This window comes from Morus notabilis, unplaced genomic scaffold (assembly GCF_000414095.1).
Source record: "Morus notabilis unplaced genomic scaffold, ASM41409v2 Scaffold398, whole genome shotgun sequence".
NCBI lineage: Eukaryota > Viridiplantae > Streptophyta > Magnoliopsida > Rosales > Moraceae > Morus > Morus notabilis.
The window spans coordinates 199,429-214,564 of NW_010364459.1; the positions used below are offsets into that span (position 1 = coordinate 199,429).

General features: G+C 35.2%; 3 protein-coding genes across 3 annotated transcripts; 1 reads left to right on the plus strand and 2 right to left on the minus strand.

The window, feature by feature from the left end:
* The first annotated feature begins 645 nt into the window (after positions 1–645).
* Positions 646–2,135, plus strand: LOC21391831 (divinyl chlorophyllide a 8-vinyl-reductase, chloroplastic). The gene has a single exon (XM_010106723.2). It carries the CDS (start codon positions 803–805, stop codon positions 2,066–2,068), a length of 1,266 nt encoding a protein of 421 aa, XP_010105025.1. The 5' UTR covers positions 646–802; the 3' UTR covers positions 2,069–2,135.
* A 5,074-nt stretch (positions 2,136–7,209) lies between these two features.
* On the minus strand, positions 7,210–8,374 carry LOC21391832 (CASP-like protein 1D1). Its single transcript, XM_010106724.2, has 3 exons — positions 8,049–8,374; positions 7,814–7,940; positions 7,210–7,676 (listed from the first exon to the last, which is right to left on the minus strand). The coding sequence occupies exons 1-3, from the start codon at positions 8,297–8,299 to the stop codon at positions 7,452–7,454; spliced, it is 603 nt and encodes a 200-aa protein (XP_010105026.1). The 5' UTR covers positions 8,300–8,374; the 3' UTR covers positions 7,210–7,451.
* A 3,343-nt stretch (positions 8,375–11,717) lies between these two features.
* LOC21391833 (CASP-like protein 1D1) lies at positions 11,718–14,747 on the minus strand. Its single transcript, XM_024171196.1, has 4 exons — positions 14,491–14,747; positions 12,897–13,023; positions 11,945–12,171; positions 11,718–11,724 (listed from the first exon to the last, which is right to left on the minus strand). The coding sequence occupies exons 1-4, from the start codon at positions 14,745–14,747 to the stop codon at positions 11,718–11,720; spliced, it is 618 nt and encodes a 205-aa protein (XP_024026964.1).
* Between the last annotated feature and the right edge of the window lie 389 nt (positions 14,748–15,136).

Below are 15,136 nucleotides of genomic sequence, written 5' to 3' on the forward strand. Positions count from 1 at the left end.
GGAATGCTTGTGGTAGTCTGGTAGAAGAGTTTATATTGGGAAATGATTTAGAACTACACGACTTTAATGAGTTTTTTTTTTTAATAAAAAAAACCTGTGTGATAATTCTCCTGGTATTAACTTTCAAATATGTGCATAAATGGCATAAGGCGTGCGTATCAAAAGACAAAAAGGAGGAAAATCGATGTGGTACTGAATCTGCTGATATGTGTTGCTAGTCGTTTTTCTGGTGAAAACCAAGATGCCGCCTCGTTTTGCTGATTCGAATTTAGAATTCGAGTTGAGATGTGATTTTATGTGAGAAATTTTTACTGTAGCAAAAAAGTTAGATGTGACTGTTTGTGAGAGCTTTTTACTATAATAAAACTTAAATTCAAAACTCGAATTAGCGAAATGAACGATGCCAACAAAGGGCCAGAAGCGAAAGAAGTAAAGTGTTATTATTATTTTTTTTCCTTTTGGGGGGTTTCACAAAATATAACAAACCTTCAGTCCTTTTCAGCAAAAAAATAAAAATAAAAAAGGTGGACTTTCCTTGGAGTACAAACGGTAATCTGAAGGAAAATCCACGAACTGCCACGTCATCTCTTAAGTTCTCATTGAGAGACCATGTCCACCCATCATTTTCTCACTCCAACGGAAGAACAGCACACCACACTCCCAAACTGTGGCCTCATATTTTCCTACACTTTCTTCTTCCTTTTCTTTTCTACCAAACAATCTAGACCGCACTCATAAAAAATCATAAAAGCTCCATTCTTGCCCTTCAATTTCTTGAACCCAGAAACAATTTTCTTTAAAAATGTCTCTACGTTTCTCTTCCCACGTTTTCAATCCCCATTCAGCAAAACACCATAGCTTTTTCCTCACTCGTTTCTCTTCACAATTCATCAAGAAAATCCAGGTAAGTTCTATTCCCTACGCCTTTCCATCTTCAATCGTCAATTCATCAGAACTCTATAAGTTCGGCAGAGAAAAGCAAAACCCCATAACAGTTTCTTCAACAACCCCAAGTGTTGAAACAGCCAAAACATCTTCATTCAGAAACAAAAACCCAAAAGAAGTCAACATTTTGGTTGTGGGCTCCACTGGGTATATTGGAAAATTTGTGGTCAATGAGTTGGTTAGTAGAGGGTTCAATGTCATAGCCATAGCTAGGGAGAAGAGCGGGATTAGAGGGAAAAAAAACGAGGAAGAGACTTTGAATGAGTTGAGAGGGGCCAATGTGTGCTTCTCAGATGTGACAAATTTGGAAACTTTGGAGAAATCTGTGGAGAGTTTGGGTGTCCCAATTGATGTTGTCGTGTCATGTCTAGCTAGCCGTACAGGTGGTGTGAAGGACTCGTGGAAAATAGACTATGAAGCAACAAGGAACAGCCTTGTCGCGGGCAAGAAATTTGGGGCCTCACATTTTGTGTTGCTGTCTGCAATATGTGTGCAGAAGCCGCTCCTCGAATTCCAGTGCGCGAAGCTGAAATTCGAGGCGGAGTTGATGAAGGAAGCGGAGGAGAATGGAGGGTTCAGTTACAGCATTGTGAGGCCAACTGCTTTCTTCAAGAGCTTGGGGGGTCAGGTTGAGTTGGTTAAAGATGGGAAGCCTTATGTCATGTTTGGGGATGGGAAGTTGTGCGCTTGTAAGCCGATTAGTGAGCCGGATTTGGCGTCTTTCATTGCTGATTGTGTGTTGGGTGAGGACAAGATTAATAAGGTCTTGCCTATTGGTGGGCCTGGGAAGGCTTTGACACCATTAGAGCAAGGTGAAATGCTGTTTAGACTGTTGGGGAAAGAGCCAAAGTTCTTGAAAGTTCCCATTGGGATAATGGACTTTGGTATTGGAGTTCTTGATTTCCTTGTCAAGATCTTTCCCTCAATGGAAGACGCCGCTGAGTTCGGGAAGATCGGGAGGTATTATGCAGCGGAGAGTATGCTGGTTTTGGATCCTGAGACTGGAGAGTACAGTGCTGAGAAGACACCAAGTTATGGGAAAGACACTTTGGAGGAATTCTTTGAGAGAGTGCTGAGGGAAGGAATGGCTGGACAGGAATTAGGAGAGCAGACAATTTTGTAAAGAAAATTTGTGTCATGTTCTGAAAGTCTTTATTCTTTAGAATGAAAAAAAAAAGGCTTTATTGAATGGAAACAGTTTTGTGATACGGTCTGGTTTAAGGTATGCTCAAGAACTGTTTGTATATTGCATGAGTTGTAACTTTTAACCATATGTTTTTGATGATTTGCTATTGCATTTCTTACTGATTCTTCATTTCTAATGCATATGTTTGAAGTCTGTCAATCTTTGGTCAAATAGTTCATATTAATCAAGACTAGTCTTAGGACATATGGGATTGAACTTCAGACATGGTCCAAAAACATGGAATAAGCCCTTTCTTTGCCTCTCTCTCCTCTTTTGTTTCTTGGTGAATTTTGATAATAATATTAATTAGGGACAAATTTCAATTGTCAATTCAAATAAAAACGATACCAGAGTATATAAAGTTGTATTATAACTTTATGGAATCTGATGAAAGATCTGACGATTAAGAACTGTCTTTCACAGATAGGGTATGTCAAAGAATTCTCCTTGTTTCTTTTGTTAGGCACTGAAAAACTCCTTAATACTTTTGTTGGTACCGATTTAAGTTTTTTAATATTTTATAAGACAGTATAAATAATATAGAGACGTAAAATAAAAGAACATGAGAGATATGGTATCGTGGTTTAGTCACAACCTACTCCGTGGGGCCACGCTCAGATGATGAACAATTCACCAAGAACTATTTTACAATTCAATTGGATTTAATCTACCCGAGACTCTTTTTAAGAAGACGCCTATGAACTTGTAATTTCCCAATGAACTTGAACAGCGAGATCCCCTCGACTTTTTAACATTAGAATCCCTCCAATTAAGTTTTTCTCCCAAAAAATACTCAAATCATCTCTTTAAATACAAGTGCTCACCCCTGTCTCACAACCTAGAAAAACTAATCACCTCAGTATGCAAAGACTCAAGGGACACTTTGGGAATGTTTGGTTGGAGGATTCATACCATGATTTGAATCATGGTTCATGGTTCGCTACAGTGTTTTCTCTCACAAACAATACACGTAAATAAAAAATGGTTCTAATCTCATAATTATAATCCATGAGCCAAACGTCTCCTTTGAATAAATATGTGAAGTGTGAATAGCTTGACAACCCCTTCAATTAATTCGTTGAACCAAATCTGTTGCAGATTTTCGTTGTAACAAGAACTGCAACACAACTATCAGAGTCAGCTATCCCAAAACCAGTCCGAAAATCAATCTTCTTAAATCCTAAAATCTTTTCGAAACTGATATACGAATTTGGACACATTCTTAGGAGAAAGAAAAAGATCATCCAGCTGCGGAAACTCAATCAAATATCAATCAAATCACCAATTATCAAGTTACCATATTTGGATCAATAGTTGACTTTCAAAGCCAGAAACTATATTTAGTTTTCAGAATGCAATAACTTTCCATTTCTCACAAATCTTCTAGGATACTTTATTCCTTCTATTAATCCTCAATCTTCTAGGATACTTCCTTCCAAAAACTGATTTCTATCAAGAAAAGAATATTCCATATTTGAAGCAATCAAACAACCAAAAACACATATGATCTTCTCCATAAACGCTAGTTGCCAAAAATACATGTTTTTGAATTTTTACAACAAATGCTAACAAATTGCGAACTAAAGTCCTAACAATCTCCCCTTTTAGCATTTTTTGGCAAAACTAACACAAGTTCCTATTAACAATAAATATTCAAAAACTATAAGAAAAGTACAATGTTCTCTCCCTTTTTTGACAAAAAGAAGCCAAAATAAAAATAAAAATAAGAAAAAAAAACTTCTAGAAATTGATGTCGCAGAAAGTGTTGCAACACCCGATGGAACACTCTGTGCAACACTTTCCTGCAAATCACGTTCCAATTCATTGATTTTTGCAAATTGCTATCCCTGAATCCTCTACGAGTCTTACTTTCCCTGAATATGATATTCTCCCATGCATATTATTTTTATCACCTATCAAAAGCTTGAAGTGACCATTACCACAATACTCAGAGTTAGTAGTACATGCTTTAAAAGAAGTATAAGCCCCATGATACCTTAAATCAGATTTCTTTACCCACACACGTCTAGAAAATTTATTTTACACATCAATCTTTGCTTTCAGTGTCCTTCTTTTGAATGCGGAATTTGGTGGATTAATGATCGTACATCTTTTTAAAGCATTCAAGTATTGGTAACATCTAGGTCTAATGTGGCCACATAAATTACAATAGTGACAGATTGGAACAAACCTGTCTATTGCTTGTCTTGTTACAACAACCTTTGCAACAAACTTCTTGTCTGATCTTACCTAAGATTTCTGAAAGGACTGCATCATAGTACTGGTGGCTCCTTTCACAAAGAGAGTCTTGCCAGAAATTTCTTGACCCTTGTAGCCATGGCCTGAATGATCACCACAAGTTTTTTATTATGAGAGTAAGTGATCCAATTTTGCAGCGCCTAAGTTTAGCATCCTTAAATTCTTCGGTGTTTGCTCCAATTCGAGTCTGGTCCAATTCGAGTCTGGTCTCAGCAACCTTTCTCTGATGCTTTGTTACCAATATTTCATAATTTGTTGCAGCCTTCTGCAACTCATCTCTTTCCTTTGTTAAGACAGCAACTTCATTTTCAAGTGATTTATTTTGTTTGCAAACAACAAGCCACTTGTTGTACATCTTCTTATAAGCCACCTGAATCTTCTCAAGACTTAGGTTATCATCGTCACTGTCATCTTCAGTTTCATCCTCGAAATCTGTATCATCAACAACTCCGCCAGAGGTTGTTGCAGACGCTGTTGCAACAGACTCTGCAACAACATTATCAGTGCTAAACAAATTTTTATCCGTGAATTCATTTCTTATAGTGAAAGCCACATAATTGCTGGTGTGATCATCTGTATACTCTTGACTTTCATCTGAATTATCACTCCATGTAGACACCATAGCAGCCTTGCTTCTCTTCTTGAGAGTGTTTGCACACTCCGCTTGAACATGTATGAATCCTTCACATTTTCGACATTGTATTCCCTTATTTCTTTTCTTCTCTTCAAACCGTTGAGAGTTAAAATTCTTCTTTTGAGAATTTCTGTTCTTTGAATTCTCTCCAAATCTCCCTTTCTTGTTGATCTTTCTCAACATTTTATTGATGTTTTTGGTGAGTAAAGTAAGAGACTCACTCAAGTCTTCATCTTCGTCAGTCTCATCTTTGGTGGACATATCATCATAATCTGCTTGAAGAACAATTCCTCTACTTTTCTTTTTATCCTTAAAGTTTATCTCAAAGGTTTGAAGATTACCTATGAGTTCATCAAGTCTCATCTTCTCCACGTTTTTTGCTTCTTCGATGGCCGTCACTTTGTAAGCGAAATGTGCCGGAAGTGACCTCATGGTCTTTTTCACCAATTTGGCGTCAGAATATTTTTCTCCAAGGGCGAAGGCTTCGTTAGCAATATCACAAAACTTTGAGTTGAAATCGGCAATACACTCATCCTCCTCCATTTGTAAACTTTCAAAACGGGTTGTGAGGATTTGAAGCTTTGAGGCCTTCACAACATCCGCACCTTCATGCGCAGTTCGAAGAATATCTCAAGCTTCTTTTGTGGACTCACATGTGGAAATCAATTTGAATTGATTAACATCCACAGCATTGAAAATGACGTTCAATGCTTTTGAATTACTGTTTGCTAGCTTGTCGTCATTGTTGGACCATTCCTCTTCTGGCTTAAGGACGGTATTGCCTTCATCATCTTTAGTTGTTAGATGAGTCCATCCGGTTAAGATAAATCGCCATGCTTTCTCATCAATAGCTTTAATGAAAGCTTTCATGCAAGTCTTCCAATAGGGGTAATTGACACCTTCCAGAAATAGTGGTTTGTTCACCGATCCTCCTTCTCTCATGATATCCATTCTTGCAAAATCAGCCAGTACAACAGGATCTCACCGAAACACACGTCAGTGATCCGCTCTGATACCAAATGTTGGTACCGGTTTGAGTCTTTTAATACTTTGTAAGACAATATAAATAATGCAGAGATGCAAAATAAAAAAACACGAGAGAAATGATATCGCGGTTCGATCACAACCTACTCCGCGAGGCCACGCCCAGATGATGAATAATCCACTAAGAACTCTTTTACAATTCAATTGGACTTAATCTACCTGAGACTCCATCTCTAAGAAGACGCCTATGAACTTGCAATTTCTCAATGAACTTGAACAACGAAATCCCCTCGACTTTTTAACATTGGAATCCCTCAAACTAAGTTTTTCTTCCGAAAAACACTCAAATCATCTCTTTGAATACAAGTGCTCACCCCTATCTCACAACCTAGAAAAACTAATCACCCCAGTGTGCAAAGACTCAAGGGATACTTTGAATAAATAAACAAAGTGTGAATAGCTTGACAACCTCTTCAATTAATTTACTGAAGATGCTTGTTGAAACAAGAACTACAACACAGCTGTCAGAGTCAGCTATCCCAAAACCAGTCAGAAAATCAATCTTCTTAAATCCTGAAATCTTTCTGAAACTAATATACGAATCTGGACACATTCCTAGGAGATAGAGAAATATCATACAACTGCGGAAACTCAATCAAATATCAATCAAATCACCAATTATTAATTTACCATATTTGGATCAATAGTTGACTTTCAAAGACAGAAACTATATTCAGTTTTCAGATATGCAATAACTTTCTATTTCTCACAAATCTTCTAAGATACTTCCTTTCTTCTATTAATCCCCAATCTTCTAGGACACTTCCTTCCAAAAACCGATTTCTATCAAGAAAAGAACATTTCATATTTGAAGCAATCAAGCAACTAAAAACACATCCGATCTTCTCTATAAACGCCAGTTGCCAAAAATATCTGTTTTTGAATTTTTACAACTAATGCCAACAAATTGCCAATTAAAGTCCTAACAACCTTGACTTTACTACAGTTTTAGTAGGGAATTCCTACCGATGGGACACAATTAACCATTAGATCACATTAATAGTTATATCGCATTAAAAACAAAGCTTGATAACTGAATGGAGCTTGACGAATATCTGACAGTTAAAAATTGTGATCTACTGGCACTTGCAAAGAAACATCCTAATTTTGCACTTTTAATGCGAAAGTTTTTGCACTTTTCTTGAATCGTCAGGGTTAAGACCCAAAGCTAACTGGAACCATTTAGCACTGGAATAAATCTGATACAACTATCAATGAAGTCCAATTACAGAATACATGAACATCAAACAGCACAAGATAAAACAAGAATAAGATATGCTGCACAAGGGGACAACATTTACAAGGAGATTCACACAAAGTGATCCAAAACACTATCATCTGAGACAACACACAAACTCAATACATGTACGATCCTTTGAAGCTTTACTTGGGGATTTTCTTGTGGAGGGAGTTGACATTGAGCCAGATAAGAAAGATTAGCAAAACCGAGGCGCACAAAGAAACTGCGAGAGAGGCCCCTATGTGTCGACAAAACTTGTCGAAGTTATTGCACACCTTCTTCCACTGCACGTCGTCATTGCCCTTCAGTCCGACATAGGCGACACCTCCAGCGGTGCCAACGGCTGAGGCAAGTATCCCCAGTATCAGCTGCATCAGAAACACAACAAAATCTATCAGCTTAAACATGTTTTCCTGCAGAACAGGAACATGAAAAAGTAGCGCCAACACCACTTCTTAATTGTTATTGTTATTGTTGTTTCATTTAAGAGAGTAGAGAGCTTTACCACATCCCAAAAGACAAAGTGGAGCAAGAACTTTGTGGAGTACTGGGGCTTACGGGTAACAGAAATTGATGCCAGAGTAGTAACAATACTGTAAAGTCCTGCAACTGCTAAGGCCACAAGAAAGTATCTGCAAAATGATGCAAACAAACCAAAGTCATCTATTTGAATGGTGATATTATTAAAAAAAATGTTCTCAATCTTTCCTAAATACACAAAAAAAAAAAAAACAACTCACATGAAGGACGGCGAATTGTTGAACTTGATCTGGACTTTCGATCCAGGCGGCAAGCCGAACTTTCGGCCGCTAATAGATTGCTTGCTGGTGACAAGCACCACAAGAGAAGTCACTGTTGATGCGAACAAGAGGACTCTAAGAACCACATCAACTTTGAACCAGCTAGTTGCAGTGCTTGGAAGCACTGGCTGTGGTGGCGGAGCTTCTTTGCCGGATTCAGTATCAGTCTTAACTTCCTCAGTTGAAGCCATGGCTGATCTTGAACTGATATGAAAAAGGTGAAGGAATTGCAAGAATCACTGTATCTGAATTGGGTTGTATTTGTGTTTGTATACAAGGATATATATATATATATTTATATATGTAGTGGTCCATTGATGTGACTATAATAGGCCGAAAATATGCAAATATGAGTTGGAGTTTCCTCTACGCTAAAGTGAATGGTTTGAATTTTGAAACTATGATGAGTTGTGTTTGTTGAATGCTGATATGTTTTTCATAACTATCTAAACCATTGACTCGGCCGTTTTTTTAAATATTATGTAAGAAGATAAGGAAGCAGATAAAATCTGTGTGAATCTGAAAACATTAATTTTTTTGTGGTTCCTATTAGTTTTTGGTGAGAAACTTATGAAGTTGCTTATTTAGAATTCTGATTCTGATTCACCGGATCCTTTTGGTGGGATTAGAAGCTTTTATTGTATGGAAATTCCCTTCTATCGTGCAGGAGAACGGTACAGAACTCTAGATGATATTATAATTATACCACATTAAGAAAAATAATACAATTTAACAGAATTCAAATTAATAAAAATATGATGGTTCCAACTGATAAGCGAATTTTTTTTTTTTTTTTAATGCTACACAATAATTTCTATATGTGACAAAAGTTACGTTTTTGTTTTCTTTTGTTTTCTATCCCCTTAAAACAGCATTTTGGTGGGGTAAAGGCGATTTAGTCCTTGTGGGTATTCACTATAGAATGAGTTTATTGTACTTTTTAGGGAAGAAAAAGAGGAAAACCACAAACGGAAAAGCCGAAGTTTATATAAGCATATATGTGACCAGTAGCCAAGTTGGGGAAAAAAAAGTCTTTAATGATATTTCCTTATTGCCACTAAAGCAAGCAAGCTCGAATGATTGGGTGCGTGAGTATGTCTATTATGTCAAATTTTGTGATTTTATTTCTTATATAAAGTGGGAGTCATATGCCTCACATCCTATTAAAAAAAAAAAAAAAAAAAAACCAAAAAAAGATGCACTAACGTGAATGCATGCTTTAACTTGGCAAAGAACAACTCATAGTCTATGTATCAATTGCGTGTAGAAACAACTTTATTTCTGTTCCCATATTTTTCAGATATGAAGTTGACACTAAATGAGATATGGGTCCACACAACAGCAATAAATTATGTGCTCAATGACCTGTTAAAAGAATTCATAATAAATTATGTGTTTATTGACTTTAGTCTTTCACGTTCTCATTGAGACCCAAAAGTTAGCAAGACATAAACCAAATTAGAGGCAAAAATGCAAAAGTGTCTTTATTCTCTAATCTTTAATTTGGATCCATTTATCAAAATGGAAATGATTGAATTTTTCCATTATATCTAGGATAAATTACACTTATCCTCTTGAACTATTGACCTTATAATAAAATGCCCCTTAAATTTTTAAAATAACAAATTTTCTCCCTGAACAATTACCATTAGCACGCGTCTCCTTTTTCCGCCCGCTCCGTTAAATTTTAAACGTTAAGTGACACGTGGAAGTCGTTGAGACATTTAATTTTTATTCTATTATGAAATGACGATTTTGCTCATCCAAGTCTAGCCTAAGACCACTATGAACATATGACGATTTCTCTCTCCCCTTCTCTCCCTCTCTCCCTCTCATTCTGGCTTCCTTTCTCTCTCTCTCTCTCATTCCTTTTCTCTCTTTCTTCTTTCTTTGCACGTGAAAAACTAAGCCCCACTGCCACTTTGAGCTGCCACTATCCGGCCTCCGGCCATCACCAAATGCCGACCACCCATGGAGCGCGCCAACAAAAACCTTCGGAACCGGAATCTCACCACCGATCTTGCCACCGTTCACCTGCAAGCATCGATTAAAGTTTTAGTCCATTTTGTCTCCACACTGAATTCCAACGCCATCTGACCTCCGTTTCGTCGGCAAGTTGTACCATTATATTCCCCTTGCTGAGTGGAGCAAAACCCCCACGATTACTTCCCCAATCTGTGTCGAAGGAGCTTTGATGTACCGCCTCCGTCTATTTTGAGTTTTGGGCATTTTCCGGTGTACCGGACGTCATTTGGAGAAATCGACCCCGGATAAGTGTTATTCACTTCGAGATCTTCGATTTGACACACATCCTGCCAACCCCCCATCCCAATCAACGTCGGGTTTGGCCGGTCAGCGGCTGGGCTTAGATGGGCAAAATTGCCATTTCATTATAGAATAAAAATTAAATGTCTCAACGACTTTCACGTGTCACTTAATATTTAAAATTTAACCGAGTGGGCGGAAAAGAAAAACGCGTGCTAACGGCTAACTGTTTAGGGGGAAAATTTTATTATTTTTAAAATTTAGGGGGCGTTTTGTTATAAGGCCAATAATTCAAGGGGGACAAGTGTAATTTATCCTTATATCTATGTCAAAATTTTATATTCAAACGAACCTTCACGAGACATTTGAATGTTTAATCTTCTTTACGCCCACTTGTAAGAATATATAGCACTTTCAAGAAAAATCAACATATATCTGACGTGAATTAGGAAAGGGCTTCTTTGTACATACGTATAAGACATAATCATAATGAAATCAAGCTTATCCTTATTAAAATCTGGGTATGAACATATAGTCCACATTGGTTGAACGACGACGATTCAATTTACATAACAACAAACGTGTCATATTCAGCCACATAATTAGGCTAAATTTTTTCCAAGAAACTTCTACTTCATTTGTTTGTTGGACTTGGGGTTTGTGTTAGACTTTTCTATATAAGATTGACTAAACCGCGAGTAGTTCTAGATTATAAATTACAGGTTATTTATAGATTTATACCTTAAATTTTGAGTTTATTAAAAAACTATAACCCTATTTTGATTCGCGCGTTTAAATTAATAATTTTAATATTGTTACAATATTTTTTAAAAAATTTTAAATAAAAAAAGTTTCCGTTAAAAGATTCTCTCGCTTTTGGCATATAATGTCTCACTTGCATTTTATGTCTGCCTTTTTGTCGTTTCTACCTCGCTATTGGTAAAGATCTTGTCGTTTTTCAATTTTTTCCCCTATCATTATTTCATTGCTGTCGTTTGTTTGGTGTTTAAATTTTATGCCGTCGTTATTTTTTTTATTTTTTATTTTTTTTGCTAATCATGCCGTCGTTAACTGTCGTTGTTGTTTTTTTTGTCGTTTTAATATTCTTAATGTTTGAGTTTGTCGTTTTTCCAAATCGTTTCCATTGGCGGAAATTTTTTTGTCGTTTTTGGTTTGTTTTGTTTCAATTTAATATACAGAAATTACAGAATTATCATATACCAAAATTCGATAACAAATTTTACTAAAAAAAAAAAAAAAAAAATATAACTACAAATCCACAAGGGAAACTGATAGTAGTACGAGCTAGCATATGCTAAACATTTTAGCATGTGAATCCACTCATCAAAGCCTACACATACAAAACCAAAGATATTGAGGAGCTAAAACACAGCAATATACAAACTTTCATGTGCACTAACACACACGCATATATATATATATATATGCATGTATGTACATATATGTGTGTGTATAATACTATTCCCTAGAACCTTGTCCCCAACACACACGCATATATATATATATATATATGTACATATATGAGTATGTGTAATACTATTCCCTATAACCTTGTTTTGGGGACTCTTCTGTAAAGTGTAGAAGCGGATATCCAGATAAGGAAAACAAGCAAAAAAGAGGCGAACAAGGAGACCCCAAAAGAGCTTCCAACATGTTTACAGTACTTGGTGTAAACATGGCACACTTTTCTCCACCCCAAATCCTCGTTTCCCTTCAGTTCTATGTATGCCACAGCGCCTAGTGTTGCAGCCGCAGAGACCACTACTCCCAGCATCAACTGCGTACATATATACACATATACATAAAAAAAAAAAAAAAAAAAATTGCTTTTAATCCCCACGAATATATTACAACTCTGTGCCTATTTTATTTTATCGATTCGAGTTTTTAATTTTAAGTTTTTATAGTTAAAAACTCTCAGAAAAAGTCACATCTAACATTTTTTACTACAGTTAAAAGTTCTCAAAAAATATCACATCTCAATTCGAATTAAAAACTCGAATCCACGATGCGAACGATGCCTTAATATATTCAGGAAAAAAAAAAACCCTCATACACGCTCAGAAAATAGTGGGCCCCACATGGTGGGAACCGTCAACGGACCCGCCATATGTGAATCTTATAAATGGTGATCTTATAATCCCCACGAGGATATTAGATACATGCTTAGCTTTTATACAAATGGTGATCTTATAATTAGTAGGTACAATAAAATGGTAAGATATATATATATATATATAATTTTCAAGAGAGAGGATATTAGATATTTACTTAGCTTTATACGTATGGTGATCTTATAATTAGTAAGGTACAATAAAATGGTAATATATATATATATATATATATATATATATAATATATATTTCAAGAGATAGGTTCCACAAAAAACTTGTACTGATAAAGTATAACAACCAGGCTGTTATCATATTGTAATCAATTGAGTAATATTAATATTTTACAAAAATTGGCTTTTTTAAAAATAGAGAAGATTTATTTAATTACCGGGTCCAAAAAGGCAAAAACGACGAGGAAGATTGTTGAGAGCGATGACTTCAAGAGGGCTGCAAAAGATGCAAGAGCCGTGACAATACTATAAACAACTGCCACTGATAATGCCACTATGAAGTATCTGCAGTTTGATAAATTCAAGTATATGTTATATAAATTGTTGGAAATCAAATCAAACTATATTAAAAAAAATATGTGTATGTATATATGTACACAGTTGCGTAGTCAGGAATTATTTTAGAAGGATGTGAGTGAAACCAAAATTTAAATTAAAATAATACATAGTACAATTACTATTTTTAACTATTTCTATATTTTTTTTAATCCAAATGAATCAAGTTTTTGATTGAATATAATTCACTTTTTAAGATTTACAATCTACAAAATTGTGAACTTTATATAGCAGTGTCATTTAATTTATTATTGATTTTGACTGAAATAAAAATTTTATAAAAAACCATAATTAAGTTTTTTGTCCAACCAAAATAGAAATGATTGGATTTTAAGAATTGCCAAACGTGCCGCAGGTACTTTAACTTTCATTTTCAGCCTATCTTTGTTGTGAGTTGTGACAGAACAATATCAGTGCATTGACTATATATACAAAGCCTAAAGTACATTTACTAAGCCTGAAATTTTCAGAACAAGCAAACTACAGTTGAAAGACCTGAAATATCACTCCAATACCAAGATTAACATGCAAAGTGCAGGCTTTTTAATTGCATCTTTATTTCCATCTCAGACTATTTAATAAGGGAGATTTTAATTTTTATGGTATGCCTACCTTAAGTTTTTTTAACCGTTAGTTTTGTATACTTTTTAATTTTTACGTCATTTTATGTAGATCTGACGGACAGAAAACTTAACATACTGATATGTTAGCGTACTGAAAAAGGTCCCATTTAATAAAAGAAAAAAAATTTACTAAAACTGTTTTGTTTTTAAATAACATTTTGTTTTCTGAAAAATAAGAATCTATCCCTTATAGGTTTTAAATTTCATCAGAGTAAACCCTAAGTTCATAAGGATTTTTTTTTTTAAATCTCAAAGGTACCGTTTGAAAAAAAAAAAAAAAACACACACACACACACACATATAAGTGAAGTCTCCAATCCATACTGGATTAGAGCAGCACATGTATATTCTCTTAAAAATATATATATTTCCTTTTAAAATATGTATATTTCTTCTAAAAACATCTATATTAGGTGTTTAGATAAATTATATGCGTCTCCCCATATTATACATGTTTTAAGAGAAAATATATATAATTTTAAAGAAAATATAGCTCTAATTCGGACCGGATTGGATACAATTCATATATATATACCTTGTTGTTTGTGCTTTGGTTGTTTTCCAAGAGTACTAGGCACAATAGTTTTTGTCAACAAAAACTGAATTTGAACTTCTTCAGATTAATCCATTTTTATGTAACTTACAAATAACGGAGGATGAATTATTATTTCCTCATGAGGGTAGACAGTTATTTTGATAAACAAGATAAGCAAAGACAATAAATGTTTAATAATTTACCCTATTAATTTATGTCATGTCAATTACTATTAGGTTCCATTAATATGTGACTTACATATAAGCTGGTGAGTTAGTGAATTCGGCCGAGGAAGAAGCATACACAGGCCCGTCAAAGTCTTCATATGTTGAGTAGAACTCTTTTGTTTGCTTCCCAAAAATCATAACCACAACACATGTCACTGATGCTCCTATTAACAAAATCCTAAGAAACAAATCACACCCAAAGCAATTGGCAGGGCGAGAACTAGTAGTACTTCTAGTATAAGTTTGGATTTCGGGTTCGGGTTCGGGTTTATCGCTAGACGAGGCCATTAGAGGGTGTGTGGATTAATTAGGTGATAATTATTGGACTGTAATGAAATGCACATGAGCAAACCAATGTCTATATATATTATGTATAAGGTTGATTAAGTATTAGTCCGTGGAATTTAACTTGGAAGATCCAACACGCTAAATGAATTGACTTTAATAGTTTTTGCTATAATTGAAGTCAGAAGTAAGCCTTTGCATATATCTACAAGCCATAAGACTTGGACAATATTCAGATTGAAAATAGGAATGCTGATATACACTGAATGGGATGGGTTCTTTATTATTATTATTATCCTTCTACAAGAATAGGGTTATTTCCAATTTTAGTCTATGAACTATAAGCCAAGTCTAATTTTGATCAATGATCCTAAATTAATCATTAATATTCC